The sequence below is a fragment of the Heliangelus exortis genome, chromosome 28 (genome assembly GCF_036169615.1).
Source record: "Heliangelus exortis chromosome 28, bHelExo1.hap1, whole genome shotgun sequence".
Classification (NCBI taxonomy): domain Eukaryota; kingdom Metazoa; phylum Chordata; class Aves; order Apodiformes; family Trochilidae; genus Heliangelus; species Heliangelus exortis.
In genome coordinates this window covers 1,964,900-1,983,405 of record NC_092449.1, presented here as the reverse complement: position 1 = coordinate 1,983,405, position 18,506 = coordinate 1,964,900, and the positions used below count along the sequence as shown (strand labels likewise).

General features: G+C 57.6%; 2 protein-coding genes across 4 annotated transcripts in view; one reads left to right on the top strand and one right to left on the bottom strand.

The window, feature by feature from the left end:
- The first annotated feature begins 1,285 nt into the window (after nt 1-1,285).
- On the top strand, nt 1,286-7,015 carry MPND (MPN domain containing). The gene is given in 14 exon segments (XM_071727724.1): nt 1,286-1,579; nt 2,422-2,639; nt 3,106-3,336; nt 3,421-3,598; nt 3,601-3,739; nt 3,816-3,912; nt 4,032-4,104; nt 4,188-4,264; nt 4,353-4,521; nt 4,603-4,673; nt 4,763-4,852; nt 5,575-5,667; nt 5,764-6,251; nt 6,324-7,015. Coding segments are annotated over 13 exon segments (1,530 nt in total). The 5' UTR covers nt 1,286-1,572; the 3' UTR covers nt 5,851-6,251; nt 6,324-7,015.
- Nucleotides 6,683-18,506, bottom strand: part of SH3GL1 (SH3 domain containing GRB2 like 1, endophilin A2) — a 35,468-nt gene continuing 23,644 nt past the window's right edge. Inside the window, exons 2-10 of one of the 3 annotated variants that reach the window (XM_071727725.1) lie at nt 18,330-18,398; nt 18,149-18,221; nt 16,566-16,709; nt 14,793-14,926; nt 13,012-13,170; nt 12,398-12,501; nt 11,194-11,318; nt 10,305-10,361; nt 6,683-8,537 (exon numbers count right to left, since the gene is read on the bottom strand). In XM_071727725.1, the coding sequence (XP_071583826.1) occupies nt 8,341-8,537; nt 10,305-10,361; nt 11,194-11,318; nt 12,398-12,501; nt 13,012-13,170; nt 14,793-14,926; nt 16,566-16,709; nt 18,149-18,221; nt 18,330-18,398 (1,062 nt within the window). In that variant the 3' untranslated portion in view covers nt 6,683-8,340. The remainder of the gene's footprint in view (nt 8,538-10,304; nt 10,362-11,193; nt 11,319-12,397; nt 12,502-13,011; nt 13,171-14,792; nt 14,927-16,565; nt 16,710-18,148; nt 18,222-18,329; nt 18,399-18,506) is intronic. The other 2 variants (XM_071727726.1, XM_071727727.1) reach the window with 2 other exon arrangements.

Here is an 18,506-nt window from a genome sequence, read left to right as displayed (position 1 = left end):
CCCCCCCAGTATCCCGGTGCAGGGGCTGCTCCCCACGAAGTACTGCACCACCTCAGCAGTGATACTGGGGGATATAGCACACACATGGGGTCACTTGGGGACACCCCCCTCCCACTGCTTCCCCACCCCATGGTCCCCCAGTCCCTGCCCACCACTCCTGGGCACTGGAGGGGCAGACCCAGCCCCGTGGTCCCATCCCTTTAGGGGATCCCAGGTCTTTTGTGTCTCAGTGCTTTGGGGGAGCTCCCTGTCATTTTGGGGTCCCAGCCCCTTGTGTCCCACCCCCTTGGGACACTCATTCCTTAGGGCCCCCAGTCTTTTGGGTCCCAGTTCCCAGAGATCCTAACCTTGAGAATTCCATATCTTTTGAGGCTCCCAGACCCTCGGGGGTCCCAGTCTTGGGGCCTCGGAATACTTGGGGTCCCAAGAATACTTGTCTTGAAGGGGGGGAGATTCCCCATTTCTTGGGGGGGTCCCATCCTGGTGGTGGCTCAGGGTCCCGGCCAGGACCCTCACCCGGGGGTCCCAGTCTCGAGGGTCCCGCCCAGTGCCCCCCTCCCCTCATACCTCGCATTCCCGGGCCCCCCGGTAGAAGGTCAGCGTGAGCACCCGCAGCCCGGCCCAGACCCTCCGGTAGTCCCGGGGGTCCGAATGCGGCTCAGCTCCACCACCGGGCACCGGCACACCGGGCTCTGGCATAACGAGTCCAGTCCGGTCCCGGTGGGGCAGTGCTGGGGGTGCTGAGGCTCGGTCCCGGGGTGCTGGGGATCAATCCCAACGTGCCGGGAATCCAGGGGATCTCAGGGGATCAGTTCCGGAGGATGTCGGGGGGGGGGATCCCGGGTATCGGTCCCGGGACCTGGGGGCATCAGGGGTCGGTCCAGGGGTACCGGGAGTCGGTTCCAGGACAAGGACATAACATATAAGGGGTCGACCCCGAGGTGCCGGGGATCGATCGGGGGGGGGTCGGTCCCAGGACCAGGGTTTTACGGGGGTTTTACGGAACTCGATTCCGGGTGCAGGGGGATCGGTCCCGGGGGTGCGGGCCCACCTGGACCCATGGCCCCCGCTTCTCCACGAACCCCTCGTAGCTGTGCCGGGACCGGAGTCACCTCCGCCGGGGCGGTGGCACCGGCCGGACCACGTCCCCCCCTCCCTCCCTCTCTCGCCGCCGCCGCCGAAGCCGCAGGTGCCGCCGGGCCGGGCCGGGCCGGGCCGGGCCGGGCCGGGCCGGGCCGGGCCGTGCTGCGGACACCGGGAAGCCCCGCCCCGGGGCGAAGGGCAGCGGGGAGGGGGGGGGAAGCACAGCCCCGGTGAGGGCCCGGTGCGAGGGATGTGGGCAGCGTCCCGGTGCGCTCCGTCCCCGTGTCCCCCCCTGCCCGGTGTGGCAGGTGCTGGGCTGCGGCTCTCCCCACATCGGGTTCCGGTCTGTCCGTGTCCCACCGGCCCGGTACCGGTGTCCGCCCCCCCAGCCCCCCCCCTCCTCGCACCGGCTGGGGCGGGGCGCGCGGGGCCGCCCCGTCACGTGGCGCCGCCGCCGCGCGCACCGGGAGCGGCGGGAGCGGCGCGCGGATGGCAGGTACCGCCGGCACCGGGACCGGGACCGGGACCGGCACCGGGCACCCCCCCCATCCCCCCGCACAACTCCCCCCGCTGCCCCCTTGCGCGCACGCACACGCTCGGGGCGCGCGCCCGCACCGTGCACCTGCGCGTGCCCGCGCACACGCCCCTCCGCCCCTCGTGCACGTGCGTGTGAACCCGCGCGTGCTCGTGAGCGCTAACACGCACCTGCGTGAACCCACCCGCGGGACCCGCCCTGCGTGTCCGCGACCCGGGACACCCCGGCGCACTCGTGGGAAAGGGGTGGGACACGGACAAGGACACCCGTGGCACGGGGATGGGAACACCCGTGGGATAGGGGTGGGGCACAGGCAAGGGCACCCGTGGGCCAGGGACATCCGTGGGTCAGTAGTGGGGACATGCCAGGACACCCGTGGGACGTGGACAGAGACACCCGTGGGTCAGGGGTGGGGATACCCTGGAACACTCGTGGGGCAGGACCAGACAGGGGCGGGGGTCCCTCCCCCAGGGGCCTCTCACACTCCTGGGTCCCTCTGGGTTTCAGCACAGGCAGCCTTGGCCCCACGACCCTGTGACCCCCAACATGTCCCCTTGTCCTGTTGTCATCTCCCCGTGTCCTCACACCTCCCCCTGGCCCCCATCGGTGTCCCCAGCCCCCCATCCCCCCCCCGTTCTCCCATCCCTGTGCCCATCCCTCCCCTCACAGTGTCCTCGTGTCCCCGTGTCCCTGCGCACCCCTCTCCCAGCGCTCCCACCCATGGGCAGACGTGAGGGGGGACACCCCAGGGTGCTGTGCGGGGGACACCCACGGGTGCTGTGCCCCTGTGTCCCGTTCCGCAGGGCTGGTGGCTGCCTCCCCCGGCGGGGACGAGCTGGAGGAGGATGAGGAGGAGCTGGAGCCGGTGCTGGAGGAGGCCGAAGCGGAGGTGGGGAGTGGGGGGAAGGCGGCAGGGGGCAGCCGAGGGGCCGTGCTGACCCGCCGAGGCATCACCCTGCGTGTCCTGCTGCGTGATGGGCTCCTGGAGCCAGCCTGTGGTGTCCTCTCCATCTACTACCTGGTGAGCCCGGGGATGTGGGATGGAGACGGGGGGCTGGCAGGTACTCTGAGGTCACCTGTTCTCTAGACTGGGGGTGTTCAGCCTGGAGAAGGCTGCGGGGAGAGCTTAGAGCATCTTCCAGTGCCTGAAAGTGCTCCAGGAAAGCTGGGGAGGAACTTTGGACAAGGGCCTGGAGGGATGGGATGAGGGGTGGTGGCTTTGAACTGGAAGAAGAAGCTTTAGGTTGGACATGAGGAAGAAATTCTTTGGTGTGAGGGTGCTGAGCCCCAGGTTGCCCAGAGAAGCTGTGGCTGCCCCATCCCTGGCAGTGCTGAAGGCCCCAGGTTGGATGGGACTTGGAGCACCCTGGGCTGGTGGGAGGTGTCCCTGCCCATGGCAGGGGTGGCACTGGGTGAGCTTTAAGCTCCCTTCCCACCCAAACCACTCTGAGTCTGTGATTCTGGGTGCCTCACCTCATCCTCCCCAGGGCAAGAAGTTCGTGGGGGACCTGGGTGCGGACGGGACCATCACCTGGCAGGAGACAGGACAGGTCTTCAACTCCCCCAGCGCCTGGGCCACTCACTGCAAGCGCCTGGTGAACCCTGCCAAGAAGTCGGGGTGTGGTTGGGCCTCAGTCCGATACAAGGGCCAGAAACTGGACCAGTACAAAGCTGCCTGGCTGCGCCAGCACCAGCCCAACACTCCGCCTGCCGAGGAGGTGGGCTGGGACCCTGACCCCGGCACTCTCGGGTGCCCCCCAGGGTGGGTGGTAGGGTGGGTGCCAGTCCTGTGCTGCCCTCAGAGCCTGCCCAGCGAAGGCGAGGAGGAGGAGATGGCCGAGGAGGAAGAGGAGGAGATGCCGAAGGAGGGTCGGGTAACCATCCCGGAGCCTGTGGCTACCAAAAAACCAGAGGAGAAGAGCAAGAAGCAGCAGTGCAAGAGCCTGGGGGAGCTTGCAGGAATGGGTAAGGTGGGATGGGGATCCCGGGGGCCCTGGGCAGCCTGGCAATATTGCTGAGGGGGGTTTGGGTTGCAGATCACGGCCCCCCAGGGAAAAGGCTGGAGAGCAAACCCCGGGTCCCCGTCCGCTACTGCACCCTGGGCACCCGCGACTTGGCCAGGTAGGGGGGGACACGGACCCCGTGGGTGCTGCCGTGGGTGCTTGGGGGTGGGGTTGGCAGGTTTGGGCTCTTCCAGGAACCCCCAGACCCTGGTGGAGGTGATGTCCTTCGCTGCCATCAACAAGTTCCAGCCCTTCAACGTGGCCATTTCCAGCAACGTCCTCCTGCTCTTGGTGCGTCCCCTCCCCGCTGGGTACAGGCTGGGACATCTCTGACGGCGCTGGGGACACCCGATGGTGTCTTTGGCATCGTTTTGGGGCCAAACTCTTGCTTTTTCACCTTTTTCCTTTAGGATTTCCACAGCCACCTGACACGCAGTGAAGTGGTGGGCTACCTGGGGGGGCGGTGGGACACCAGCACGCAGCGTAGGTAGCGGGGTGGGCGACCCCCCCACTCCCCCCAGCCCCTGACAAGCCCACCCACCCACTCCCCTCTGTCCCCCCCCCAGTGCTGACCGTGCTCCGAGCCTTCCCCTGCCGGACCCGCCTGGGCGACGCTGAGACCGCCGGCGTGGTGGAGGAGGAGGTGAAGGATCCCTGGGGTGGGGACAGGTTGGGAGGGGTGGTGCCGGGGGTCCCGAGGGACCCGGACCCACGGGGTTTGGCCATCTCAGATCTGCCAGAGCCTGTTCCTGCGGGGGCTGTCACTAGTGGGCTGGTACCACAGCCACCCGTTCGGCCCCGCGCTGCCCTCCCTGCACGACATCGACACGCAGATGGATTATCAGCTCAAGCTGCAGGGGAGTGGCAACGGCTTCCAGCCCTGCCTGGGCCTTATCTGTGGTGAGAGACCCCTCCCCACCAGCCTGGGGGGGTTGGGGATGCTGTCATCCCCCCGGATCAGCCCCATCTCTCATACCCCAGGACCCTACTATCACGGCAACCCCGGCATTGAGTCCAAAATTGCCCCCTTCTGGGTGATGCCACCACCAGAGGTAGGTGAACACCATCCCTGGGGGGGGAATTTGGGGTGGGGGTGGTCCCGGTGCTGTGGGGTGACCCTCTGCCCCCCTAAATCCTACAGCAACGGCCCAATGACTACGGCATCCCCATGGAGGTGGAGGTGGCCTACATCCAGGATGGGTTCCTCACCAATGATGTCCTGCAGGAGATGGTGAGCATGGGGTGGGGGCCCCAAAAAAACCCCCTCACCCCATCAAGGACAATCCCTGACCCAATCCCAGACCCAGTCATTCCCATCCTGCCATCAGGGGTTAAATCTCAGCTCGGGGCTCATCTGACATGAACAATATCATGTCATAGAATCACAGAATGTTTGGGGTTGGAAGGGACCTTAAAGATCATCTAGTTCCAACCCTTCTGCATCCCATGTGCTGGGGCATCCACAGCTTCCCTGGGCAACTTGATTAAATACTTCTGTAGAGGGAGAGTTTTAGAACCATGATATTTTAGTTTCTTTGAAAATGTTTCTTTCTTGCACAAGGCTACTGCCAAATTATTGTTGAATCAGGGGATAAAATGTTTAATTTTTTTTCCTGATTTGTAAGGAACTGCAATTTATTTTTGCTTTTGTTTTCTGAATTTTACAACACTCAAAAGTGACAGTTATCTCCAGGTGTTCCACAGTTTGCTCTACATCATGGTACATGGATATAAACTTATTGCAGGAAAATACAGCTTTATTTCTGCAGTGTCTACACTTGGTTGGGTTGGACCAAAAAATCTTTGAGGCCCCTTCCCACCTGACATTCTATGATTTTATGATCAGTCCTGGTGTCAGTGACTCCTCTCCATCCCCATCATGGTCTTGGTGCCACAAGGACTGGGGGGGGAGCAGCCCCTGTGCCAGCAGCCCCCTCTCTCCTCCCACCCCAGACACTGCTGGTGGAGTTTTACAAGGGAGCCCCCGACCTGGTGAAGTTTCAGGAGCTGTGGAGTCAGGATCAGACCTACCTGGACAAGCTGAAGGTGAGGAGGGGGCTTCCTGCCCTGAGCTGGCTGGGAAGTGGGCTCCTGGTTGGGGGGGAGGGGGGCTAAATGAACACGGCCACCTCCCCCCCTCAGGGTTCCCTGGACTCCCACACCCCCAAAGACCAGAGCTTCACCCACATCCTGGAGCAGATCTACAGCCTCCTCATACTCAGCAGCTGAGGGGTCAGGACCCCCCCCCTCAATTTGGACCAGGTGCCTTCCCAACAGACAGGGCTCAGCTCTGCAGATCCCACCCCCAGCCCGAGGGGCTCATCTGGACCCAGGGTGGGGGCAGCACTGTGGGGGTCACTGCATCACCCAGTGCTCCAGGGAGCTCCTCCCAGGGGTCCTGGGACCCCCCAGGTCCTGCCCAGTGGGGTAACCCCATCACCTGCTGCTCCAGGGAGCTTCTCCCAGGGGTCCTGGGACCTCCTGGGTCCTGCCCAGTGGGGTCACTGCATCACCCAGTGCTCCAGGGAGCTCCTCCCAAGGGTCCTGGGACCCCCAGGTCCTGCCCAGTGGGGTAACCCCATCACCTGCTGCTCCAGGGAGCCCCTCCCAGGGGTCCTGGGACCCCCCAGGTCCTGCCCAGTGGGGTCACTGCATCACCCAGTGCTCCAGGGAGCTCCTCCCAAGGGTCCTGGGACCCCCAGGTCCTGCTCAGCCCTGGGGCAGCACAGATGGGAGGGTGGTGGTGGAGGTGGTGGTGGTGGTCTTGGCTGTCAGTTGTTTGTGGACATGGTAGTTGATTAAAGAGCAAATCCTGAGAGGTGGCTGGTGTGTGGGTCTGGTGCTTAGGGACATCTTGCCAGCATGTGTCTTCACCAGCTTGGGGACATTTTGCCAGTGCTATGGTGAGGGATGGTGCTGGTGGCCTTGTGGTTGGTGGTGGCCACCAGCCATCTGCCTGGCTTTAGGGGCTAAAGCAGGGGGATTCTGATTTGGGGCTGCTCCTCTGTCCCTCCCCAGGCCCGTGGAGCCCCCACATGTGCTCAGAGAGGGGACAGAGGAGTTAGAAAGAAGAAAACATTTAATACTTTTTGCTCAGAGATACAAGTTGAGATTTGTGGGTCATCTTTTTTTGGTTGTTTGTCCCCTGAAACCCAGGAGAAACCATTACAAAAAAAAAAAAAAAAAAATTAAAAAAAAAAATTTAAAACAAGTTCTCCTAGCTGACAAAAACTCATTGCCATCCACCTGAGCGGGAGCCTGACCCTGATCCCCACCAGGAAGGGTGCAGGAGTGAGGGTCCCGAGGCCAAGGGTCCCTTGGGCTGCCCCAAGCTGGGGGTCCCAGCCCGCTGGGAGGATGGGACAGACATGGACATGCACGGGCTAAAAAAACCCAACAAAAATCCTTAAATGGGGCTGTGTGAGTGTAACAGGAGGTGGAGCAGCAGGGATGGGGACAGAGCAGTTGGCTGCAGAGGTGCTGGAGCCAAGGGGGAGGAATTTGGGGGGGGAAAAAGACCACTTTTGAGCAAAGAAACCCACGGGGATGAGTGGAAGAGCTGGGGTAGGAACTGCCACCCACCACTGGCCCCCCCATCCTGCCCACAAATCCCACCCCCCCAACTCCTGAGACAGAGAATGCTGGGGAGGGTCAGATGCAGAGCTGTTTGCTGCCTTCCTTCCCCCTCCCCAAAGCTGGGGGTAGAGGGGCAGAGCCTGGAGAAGGCAGGTGAGGATCAGCTGAACCCCGGGCTGGTGGTGCCCAGAATTTCCCCCATTCACCACTTGCTCTGCCCCCCACCTCCACTCCCCCCCCCCCAAATCATCCCTCAGCTCTGCCACCACTGGAGAAGTTGGAAAAAACCCATGGGCTGGAAGCAACCTGGCTCAAAATACTGAAAATCAAGTCAGGGAGGGGGGCAGGGGGCTGTTAGCAGGCAGGGGACAGCCCTGCTCTGTCCCTCGGGGATGGCAGAGCCCCCTCAGCAGGGCTCAGCACCCCCAGCAGGGCTCAGGACCCCCAGCAGGGCTCAGCACCCCCAGCAGGGCTCAGCACCCTCAGCAGGGCTCAGCACCCCCAGCAGGGCTCAGGACCCCCAGCAGGGCTCAGCCCTGGTGTAGTGTTTGGTGGGTGTTGTAGTGTTGTTGTAGCCACCTTATGTCCCCCCCACCACAGGAACAGGGAGAATGGGGGGGTCCTGCAGGGGTGTTGGGGAGAGGGGCAGTGTTTGACGGGGTGAGGATGCAAAGGGTTTGCCCCTCGGTGGGGCTGGGGGCTTCTGTACCCTCCCTGCACATCCTGGTTCTCCCACTACCTGGCTCATCCGGATGCTTGACCCAAAGGAAAAGACAAAAAAAAATGGAGAGGGCAGCAGAGGCTTGCGACAAGTACCGAAGTTCAAGCACCAAGAAGGACAAAAAAAAAAAAAAAAAAAAAAGAAAAAAAAAAAGAACCCCAAAAAAAAAACAACCAACCCCCAAATCAAAATCAAATAACCAAATCCACAGGAGGGGCGTTGGGATAAAGGGGGTGGGGGCTGTGGGGAGGGGGGTGTTGCTGCCAGCTTGTTCCCTTGGTGGCAACCTGGCCCCGAGGTGACACGGAGGATACAGTCCCCCCCCTGGAGAGGGCCAGCCTGGGGGTGGAGGTGGAATGGAGGCTGAGCCCTGGGTGGTGGTGGTGGAGGGGGAGATGGGAGGGGAGAGGGGGGAGAGCGTTTCACTGAGGTAGCGGAACCAGAACTTCCACGTAGTTGAGGGGGAAGAAGCCTGACTGGCCATTGATCATCCCCTCGTACCAGTTCTCGTCGATCTGGTTGGTCAGGGTGATGATGTTGCCTTCCTTGAAGCCCAGCTCACCATCATTTTCGGGTTCAAAGTCGTAGAGAGCCTTGCAGCAGGGCTGGTCCAGGGGGGCTGCAGGGAGAGGACGGGGCAAGAGGTGAGCTGGAGCCTCCTGAACAACCCCTGCTCCTCACACCTCTGGGGTTCCTGCTCCTGGTGGATGCTGGAGCTGGATACAGGGGGAATCGATGGCTCTGCCACAACTGGGGTTGGACAGGGGGTGTTTCAACAGGCCCTGGGGTTTGTCCCCACCTTGGTGAAGCATTAACTTGGTTTCATAAGGACTTTTTGAGAAGGGCCTGGAGGGATGGGATGAAGGGTGACAGCTTTGAACTGAAAGAAGGGAGATTTGGGTTGGACATTAAGAAGAAATTCTTTAATTCTTTGGTGTGAGGGTGCTGAGCCCCAGGTTGCCCAGAGAAGCTGTGGCTGCCCCATCCCTGGCAGTGTTGAAGGGCCCAGGTTGGATGGGGCTTGGAGCACCCTGGGCTGGTGGGAGGTGTCCCTGCCCATGGCAGGGGTGGGACTGGATGAGATTTAAGGTCCCTTCACACCCAAACCACACCCAAACTCACTGGCTTTTAGCTCATGCTTCCTTTTGCACCTCCACAACCTTCTCCCAAAGCAGACTCCCACCTCCAGCATCCCCACGCTGCCTGTCCCAGCATGGCCAACCCCTTCCCCAAGCTAAACTCCAACAGAAATCCATTCACCACACTGGAAACCAAGTGGGGAAAAGCCAAATTATTCTTCCAGAGCTGAGAGAAGCTGACGGGCAGTTTGTGGAGGATGAGGCTGGACATGGGAACATCATGGAGGAGAGAGGTCACCCAAATTCTGAGGGTGCTGGGAGGGAGAGGACTGTGACTGAATCCCTGGCCAGAGGGGTGTAAGTCCATTAGCAGCTTGGTGATGCATGAAAGCCTTTCCCCCCAGGAATGGGGAGCAAAACAATGTCTCTTTCCCACAGCTCAGACCTGCAGAGGGGATGTTCCTGTGGCAGGGAAGCTCTTTGCACAAATATTTTGAGATGGGAAGGTGGTGAGCTGTAGGGATGCCACTGAAATAAACACCCCAGGGGCCCCCATTTCCTCCCCCTGCCTCTCTGTACCAAGGCAAGAAGGACATGAAGGGCAGACAGCACCTCTGGTCTGCTGGGACCTCCCCAGCTAAAAAAGGACCCAACCAAGGAGAGGCCTCAGAAGACACCACAAGCAGCAGCCAAGCAGGTTCCTGGGTTTGAGAGAACTCCCTGAAACACCAGTCTGCTCCCACCACCACAGCACTTCTCCTGCACCAAGCTCCTCAAGCCCTCCTGCCCCCTCACCAGCAGATCTCCCCCCTGTGATGGCTCTGGGTCCTGGCCTCAGGACCCCAACAGGACCCCTCTGGGGTTCCCACAGAATCTTGGTCCCTGCAGACCCAGTTGAGGTTCTGCCTGCCTCCTCCAGCCCCCAGCAGTGGGGTTTGGGGGGACATACAGCATGAGCAGGAGAAGAAGAGATCCCAGCTGGGTGCTGGGAACCTCAAGATGCCTCATGGAAGAGCATCTGCTCCCCACAGCTTCATGCAGGATGTCCCAGATGGGTGCTATGACTCCTCCAGGTGAGCAAAGGCCCCTTTTTTGGGGTGAGAAACAGCAATATGGTAGTGCTGGTTTAATTTAGGCTGAGCTCATGGTTTAGCTGGATTGTTGTGCTGGGCAGGGTGAGCAGGGAGGAGGGATTAGTGGCTCCAAACAGCAGCAGCAGAAGGAGGGCAGGAGGAGTGAGGAGGGATGGATGGATGGATGGATGGATGGGGACAGGATGGTCACACATCATGCAGGAGGAAACTCACGGATACTCCTGGCGGAGGAGCGGGACGGCTTGTCGGATCGGAAAGAGGAGGAAGCTGCTTCCAAACAAAAACAGACATGCTTAAACCAAAGGGCAGGGGAGAGAGGGAAAGGCAGGGCCCAGAGGGAGGAGCTGTTAGGAGAAACAAGGTGGTGCCAGCAGGGATGGTGAAGGGTCTGGAAGGGATGACTTAGGAGGAGTCACTTGGGTTGTTCAGTTTGGAGAAAAGGAGGCTGAGGGGTGAGCTCGTTGCTGGTTCTGATTTCTTCACTCCTATGACCAAAGGACTCAAGGAAATGGTAGGAAGCTGAATCAGGGGAGGTTGAGGGGAGATATAAGAAGGTTTTTCACCCAGAGGGCACTCGTGCACTGGAACAGGGTTCTCAGGGAAGTGCTCCCAGGACCAAGCCTCCCAGAGTTCAAGAAGCGTTTGGATGTTACATGGTGTGATCCTGGGGGGGCTACACAGGGACAGGAGTAGGACTTGATGATCCTGATTGGGTCCCTTCCAAATTGGCAGATTCTGTGGTTCTGTGTTAGAAACCCACCAGCATTGCTGGGACCTGGGGTTGGGGGCCATGGAGAACTGGGAGGGAGCCAGAGATGCTTCACTTGTCCTGTCTGCCACCGTGGGTGCTGAGTGGACACAGAGTGGGCTGGAAACCCTGCTGGAATGTCCCCACAGCTGATCTAAAGAAGGCTGCTGGGCCCCAAGAGCAAACAACCTGAGTATAGAGGCACTGTGGATGTTTTTCAGATGCAGGTACATCCAGCAGACCACAAACACTGTTTCTAGGATGGGTGGTAGGTACCCTCCATCCCTAGGAGGTTGATCCAGAGGCACCTGTGCACACACACACACACACACACACACACACACATGATTTTACCTGAGACTTTAGGGGTGGGGTTGCATGGGAAGCCCCCGTTGGACTGGCTGGTTTCAGCAAAGTCATACATCTCCCTGGGTTTGGGTTTGTATTCCCTCTTGGGGCGTGAGGAGGCCTCCCTCATTCTGGAAGAAGGAAAATTGTCAATAACTGAGGTATGGAACAGAGCAGGAGGAGATCAAAGTGATATTTAGGATAGGTAGGCAGGGGAGCAGGTTGGTTTGTAGACCTGCATAAATGGTGCATTTTGAAGATGGATCTGGTGCAAGAGTTTGGGATTTGGTCCCCCCAGAGAGGATCACACGTCCCAGGCTTTGCTCTGGAGGTGTCTCAAGCCATTCAGGCCAGCAGAGGACACTCATGCTGCAGTTGGGAAGCTTGCACTGGGCAGGATCCCCCCAACTCTTCTGAATTCAAACCAGACACAGGATCCACTCAGCAGTTTCTTCCAGGAGGAAGGAGCAGAGAAGGGGAGATGCTGCCCTGGCTCTGTCCAAGCCCCCCGTGCCATGTCCTCAGCTCCACAAGGAAGCCCAAGATGGAAGGAAGTCACCTCTCCTTCCAGGAGATGGCTATGGGAAGGGAAGGAAGAGCTCTAGAGGAGGGCTCATGGCTGCCTGCCTGTAAGGAACTGATCTGAGTCCTGTTCTACTTGCCTGTGGCCACCACACCATCCCCAGCATGCTGCACTCCTTTCTGATTTTCAGAGCGACTGGGAGCCCTTGACATGGGCCTTCCTGGACCAGAATCATACCTGATGTCCCCTCCTTAACCCCAACTGGAGCTAATGGCACAGACTCAGAGCTAGGTGGTGGCACAGGGTGACAGGCAGGTCCAGCTCATGACAATACGAGCTCCACCAGCATGATGCAACTTCTGACTTGATCCTGGGGCTGGGCTGGGGCCTCTCCCATGCTCAACACCCATGAAAAGAGGAGCTGTGGGCCTTGGCATGAAGGGAATTCCACCCTCCTCCTCCACCCCTGCCCAATTCACCCCCAACCTCCCCAGGGGGCAGCAGACCCCCTGATCTCAACCTGGCAGAGACCCACACCACAGGGGGTGGCTGGCATGGCTTCCTCCACCCTGCAGAAGGTCCAGTGATGGCAAGCAGCAGCTTTAACCCCAGGAGATGGATTGAGGAGGACAGGGTGGGGTTTAGAGACAAGTGTCACAGGGAGAACTGGTGGCTCCCGGGACCCACCTGCGCTTGAGTTTTTCAGCAAGCTCATCCAGGATCTGCACTGCCTGCCTGTGGTAGTCCAGCTGGGCATCCACCAGGGCTGAGAGCTGGCTCACCTGCTCAATCTGTGAAAATCACACCAAGCAGAGGGTAAAGGACTCTCCCTGGTGGACAGAAGAAGCACCCATGGTATGTGAGGATCGTCCTGGGGAAAGTACTGAGGAGAAGGTTTGGGATTTCAGACAGCAGAGGTGAGGCAGGGGAGCCAGCAGGACACAGGACACCTCCCACCATGCTCTGGTCTTCACTAGCTCTTCAGTTCCCAAGGAAGCTGCGTTACCTGCCCAAATTCACTCCCACCAGCACACCAAGAGGAGACCTGGGTTGGGTACAAGCCACAGGGTTTCCTCTGCCCAGGAGGTAGATCAAGAAGAATGGCTACAGAAAGACTGAGGGCCTGGCCAAGCTTCAGGTCTGAGCTTCCAGAAACCAAAACCAAACTTGTAAACCAGAAGTGAAAATGAGTGTCTAACTTCTGCATCCCTGGAGAGATCCCACCTTTTTGTACCCAGCACCACAGAACCCACCCAGAAGCTCTTGGCCCAGGGCAGAGGACCTGGTATCCTCACACTCACATCAGTCTCAAGGAGGTTGTGCATACTGGTCTCTGCTACTTCTTTGGACTCTTCAAACTTCTCCATGGCCTGTCGAAGTTCCTCATCAGGAATCTTGCCCTGTCGTTTCTTCTTGTAGTCAAAGTCCAAGCGTCTGCCTTCCAGCTTCTTGAGATGGTGCTGGGAAGAGGATGGGTTTGAACAGTCAAGGAAAAGAAGGAAAAGCCAGAGACCAGGAGCAGCCAAGCTCTCCTGCTGGGAAGACAGCTCCAGTTACAGGCCAAGTTCATCCATCCCAGACACCTGATCCAGGAGCACACATTCCTGTGGCTCCCACCTTTGTGCAGCCTCTGGAGGAGCCTCAGGAACTCAGCCCAGGGCAAGAGGAGGATCAGGATCTTCACCTGAGTCTCCTAATCTTGAACGTGGGCTGGTGACCAATATCTCAGGGTCAAAAAACTTCTCTCTGGTATCTCTCTGACCCCTCTGCCTCTTCTCCTGGAGAGGTCCAGGAGGTGATGGAGCTACAAGGCCAAGCTGCTGCCAGGAGACAGAAACAAACCCTCCCAGGCCCATTTTCCAAGGAGTACTGTGGGGCTTCTTACTGAGAAACAGCCCTTAGCACACTGGTGCCAAGAGCTGGAGGAAAACATTGGAGGGATCAGCCTGGGTCTGTTGCCCTCCCAGGAGGATGAAGGGGTGGCCCTCAGCCTCCCAGGAGCAACAGGGATCTCGAGATCAGGGAGGGGGATAGAGGCAGTGGGCAGAACATCCCCTGACTGCTCAGGGCTGTTTAAATGAGCTCTGCAGGAGAAAGGGAGCACAGGTAAGCACTGAAACAGTAGCTGGGTGTTATTTTATCTGGGACACCACTGGAAATGCAAATTCACTTGAGAGAGCTGCCCTGCAGATAGGGGTCAAGATGGATCCTGTTACAAAGCTTGCCTGGGCTCTGCATGGTCTTGTCTCTGTGGCAGCACCCAGGAGGTACCAAGCTCTGTGTCTCTGTGACTGGACACAATCCAGAGCTGGAAAGTTGTGTTCTAGGACCCAGGCTACTAACAGAACAGAGCCAAGAGCTGTAGGAACACAGAGCTTCCCTTCAACAAGAGCTGGTGATGTTTAATGCCAGGCAGCCCAAACATAACATATTGGGAGGTCCCAGCACAAAGAACCAAATTCAGCAAGCTCAGAAGGGATGTTGGATTAAGGTCCTGAATCAAACATGGAAAATAAACCATTCCAGCCTGCATCCAGGCTGATGAGCTGCCCAGGAGCAGTAGTGGTGCTGAGCAAGGAGGAAACAGGAGTAAACTTAGGAAGAGAAAGCACACAAAGAGCAGGGGACCTGTGACACCCAGGAGAGTCCCTGGCTCCCCCCGTGATGGAACAGGAGGTTACATGCACATTCACAAACAAATTGTCTTGTATTTGAATCACTGAATCACAGAATATCAGGTGGGAAGGGACCTCAGGGATTATCTGGTCCATCCCTTCTAAAATTATTGTTAATGTGAGATGTCTCAGCACCCCCCCGAGCTGAGACTTAAAACTTTGTGAAGTGGGGGAATCCACCACTTCCCTTGGGAGACCATTTGCTACAAGTGCTTTATTAAAACCTCAGAAGGAGGAGAGGCTCAAGCTGCAAACAGCTAAGCCATCACCTTCTGTAGTGGCAGGAGGTATCCCTGCCCATGCAGGGCTGTGGGATCAAGATGATCTTTATGGTCACTTCCAAGCCAAACCCTTCTATCATCTTATGATTGGATGAGGTGAGGAGAGAAGAACGTGGGGGTGTTTACCTGGATTTCTTTCAGGTCTTTATCACACAGGTTCTGGAGGGGATCAATAAAATTTTGCTTGACTTCAATATCCAGTGAGTCCTTTACCTCAGCCAACCGCTTCATGGATTCACCAGCATCCAGCAGCGCGTCACCTTGGAGGAGAGGAGGGAAAAGGGAGCCCAAATCCAGGGTGGCTGCATGCAGAACCATCCTGCCCAGACACCCTGCATGCCCAAGCTCTCTCCAACGCTTCCATGTTTTATCTGGAGCAAATCTCCCAGCCTGGAGTGTGTGCTGAGAGAAGGCAACACCGCTGGCATGGGCTCCGCTCTCGACACTTTTTACTGACACCGTTTGTTTTATTCCCCTCTGAAAAGCAGGAACAATCTCTACCAACTATACAGAGCAAGGAAAAGCAGAAATCTTCAGAAAAGTGGGCATTTTTAAACTCCTTGTTAGCCCAGGAGTTGCTGAGGTGCTCGCTGGTCCTGCAGTGCTTTTTCTTGGCCAGTGCTGGCAGGAGGAGCCTGGAGCAGAGGCACGTTTGGTCTGATCCAGCCTGGCCACGCTTTTGTTCAGACAATTTTAAGCCCAGAGCATTCTGACCAACTTTTCAAGTTCACCCAGATGCTGGCAGCAAACCCACAGCCTTTAATTCATCATTCATAGAAACTACCTCTCCCAGCCAACCTTCTCCCTTCTCCTCCCCTCTCAATCAAAGCAGCTTTCTGAAACCTATTTCGTTTCAGGCTTTTCTAAGGCTTCTGCCACAATGAGAGCAAAGGATTTTTTTAGTCTTGGCTTTTATATTCCAGGGGAAGCCATTTCTAGATTAAGTCATCCCTGTGAAGCTTTGGCAAACCAGCTGTTTCAGCATTGCATTAGGAAAGGGAAAACCCAAGTGAAGAAGATGGAAAAGTGAAAACCCCACTCTGCTGTCCAGCTGGGGAACAGAAATACACAAGAAGAGTGATTTCAGTTGTGATAATTCCAGATAACCTGCCCTGGGGAGGGATGCAGTACTAGCACAGACATTTATCAAGTGAAATGTTCCTTTAAAGAGAGGCTACTAAGGGAAATTAGGTTTGGTGTGTTCTCCTAAAAACTTCCTTCCCCCTTGTTCTCTGTAACAACTCCAGCTCCTGCCAGGCCAGAGACACTCAAAAGGCTCCTTTTTGGCTCCCAAAAACCAACCAGAGCTTTTTTAATTTTCCCAGGAAGGCTCCTCCCTGTGCTGGAAGCCATCAGCCAGCTGTGCACTGCTCCAGGTCCATCACGTGTGCTGGCTGATGTTTTAGGGGATTAAAATTGATGTCACCGAGTGGCTTCACCTCCCCCCACTCCTCCCTGCAAGTCACATGTGGTACTGAGAAAGTGTCACACAAAACCATTCCTTAGCTCCAGCCCCCACTGAGAGCAGAGCCTGAGCTGGAAATGGCACCACAGAACTCAGTGTCCAGGTTCCAGGGTGGTTTTGTACTGTTTAAAAGGAAGAAAATATTTTTTTCCTAGGTGCAAATTTAGCTCGGGTTTTAATAAGAAAGCACCAAGAGATGGTTTTACACCACGGGTTGGGATCCAGGACACTCGGGCTCTGTTCCCTGCTTCCCTGAAACCCTTCAGAACTCTTTTCCAAGCCCCCAGCACTGTCAGGAGATGCCAAGGCTCAGGCAGCCCCTCCCAGAATTCCCAAGAAGAGCTTGGAAATTCGGCAGGAGGCTTCACCATCTCACTCGCCCTCTGGTGGAGGTCAAGGGGCAGGGGCAGGGTGGTGGCTGAGGGGACACTCACCAAAGTTGGAGTCTTCACCCAGCTCTTTGCCGTACCGGATCATGCACTCCCCCAGCAGCCCCTCTGACTGGGGGTAGCCAGGGCTCTTCACCTGCCCCCGGATCTTTGACATGGTGTTGAGCATGGACAGCTTGGCTCTGGAAGCTGGCACAGAAACACCCACAGCCAGGTTTGTGCTTCCTCGGACTTGCCAGAGAGCTCCTGGCTGCTGCCAAGTTTTCGTTTCCAACCCTTCCCCCCCCCCTCCCCCCTCCTCCTCCTTCTTTTCAGTTCCACCCAAAGCCAAGAAGCTTGATTGTCTTCATGGAGCAGAAATACCAGCCCTGACAAAAGGAAAGGTTTCTTTTCCAAGACAGCAAGCAAAAATAGTACCCCACAGCTTGCCAGGCAAGGCCAAAGGAGTTTCCCCAGCCCTCCTGTAGTCCCTGGAGTGCTCTTGGAAGGAGCTGGCTGGAAGGGCAGCAGGCTCTGGAGGAGATGCCTGCAGAACCAGCCACCCCTTCCCAGCCCACAGATACCACTTTGTATAGAGAGCCCCAAAAAATGGATCCAGCACAGATCCTGTGAGGAGAGGCTGAGGGAGCTGGGGGTGTTGAGGCTGGAGAAGAGGAGGCTCAGGGGAGACCTCATCACTCTCTCCAACTCCCTGAAAGGAGGTTGGAGCCAGGGGGGGGGTTGGGCTCTTTTCCCAGGCAACTCTCAGCAAGACAAGAGGGCACAAGAGGTCTCAAGTTGTGCCAGGGGAGGTTTAGGTTGGACATTAGAAAGAATTTCTTTCTGGAGAGGGTGCTCAGGCATTGGAATGGGCTGCCCAGGGAAGGGGTGGATTCTCCATCCCTGGAGATATTTCAAAAGAGCCTGGATGTGGCACTCAGTGCCATGGGCTGGGAACCACGGGGGGAGTGGAGCAAGGGTTGGACTTGATGAGCTCTGAGGTCCCTTCCAACCCAGCCCATTCTAGGATTCTGTGATTCTATGAAAATAAAATATCCACTAAGAGCACCTGAAGGGGCTACAGGAAAGCTGGGGAGGGACTTTTGACAGAGGCATGGAAGGATGGGATGATGGGGAATGGTTTCAAGCTGAAAGAGTGTAGACTGAGATTAGGAAGAAATTCTTTGGTGTGAGGGTGCTGAGCCCCTGGCCCAGGTTGCCCAGAGAAGCTGTGGCTGCCCCATCCCTGGCAGTGTTGAAGGCCCCAGGTTGGATGGGGCTTGGAGCACCCTGGGCTGTGGGAGGTGTCCCTGAACATGGCAGGGGTGGCACTGGGTGATCTCCCTTCACACCCAAACCAGTCAGGGATTGTGTAATTCTATGAAAAATGGGTTCCCATCAGGGCCTCTCTAGGTCCAAGGTTAAAGATTGTCTGGTTTTAATCTCCTCAACAGCACCAGCAACATCCTACAGCCAGGAACTCAGCACAGGGCAAGAGGGGGATGGGGATCTTCACCTGATTCTCCTAATCATGGACACGGGCCGGTGACCAATATCTCAAGGCCAAACCAGTTCTGTCTGATTTCTCTGTGCCTGCTCTGCCTCTTTTCCTGGGGGTCAGAGGGAAGGGGACAGGAGGGGCCACTCACCTGGGTTGGGCTGGAGGTACTCTATTGTTCTGGTCAATACTTCTGTAACTGCCTTGCTGGTCAGGTCCACTTTCTGTAGGAAGGAGAAGATCAGCAGCAGTGAAGTTCAGCTCAGGGCTTTGGCAAGGTCACAGAGGTGTCAGCTGGGCTATCTCAGGGATTTCTCTTATCCCCTACTCACCTTTTCCATTTCCTTGAAGTCATCGTCGAGCTTGGTCCCTTCAGCTCCTCCAACCTTCTCACTGACCAGCTACAGAAAAAGAAGGAAGGAGGAATCAGGCAGAGGGGTGGTTGCTGGGTGCTTACAGCTCCTTGCTCCTTATCCACTAAAGCACCTTGGACAAAAGGGAAGAGGGGT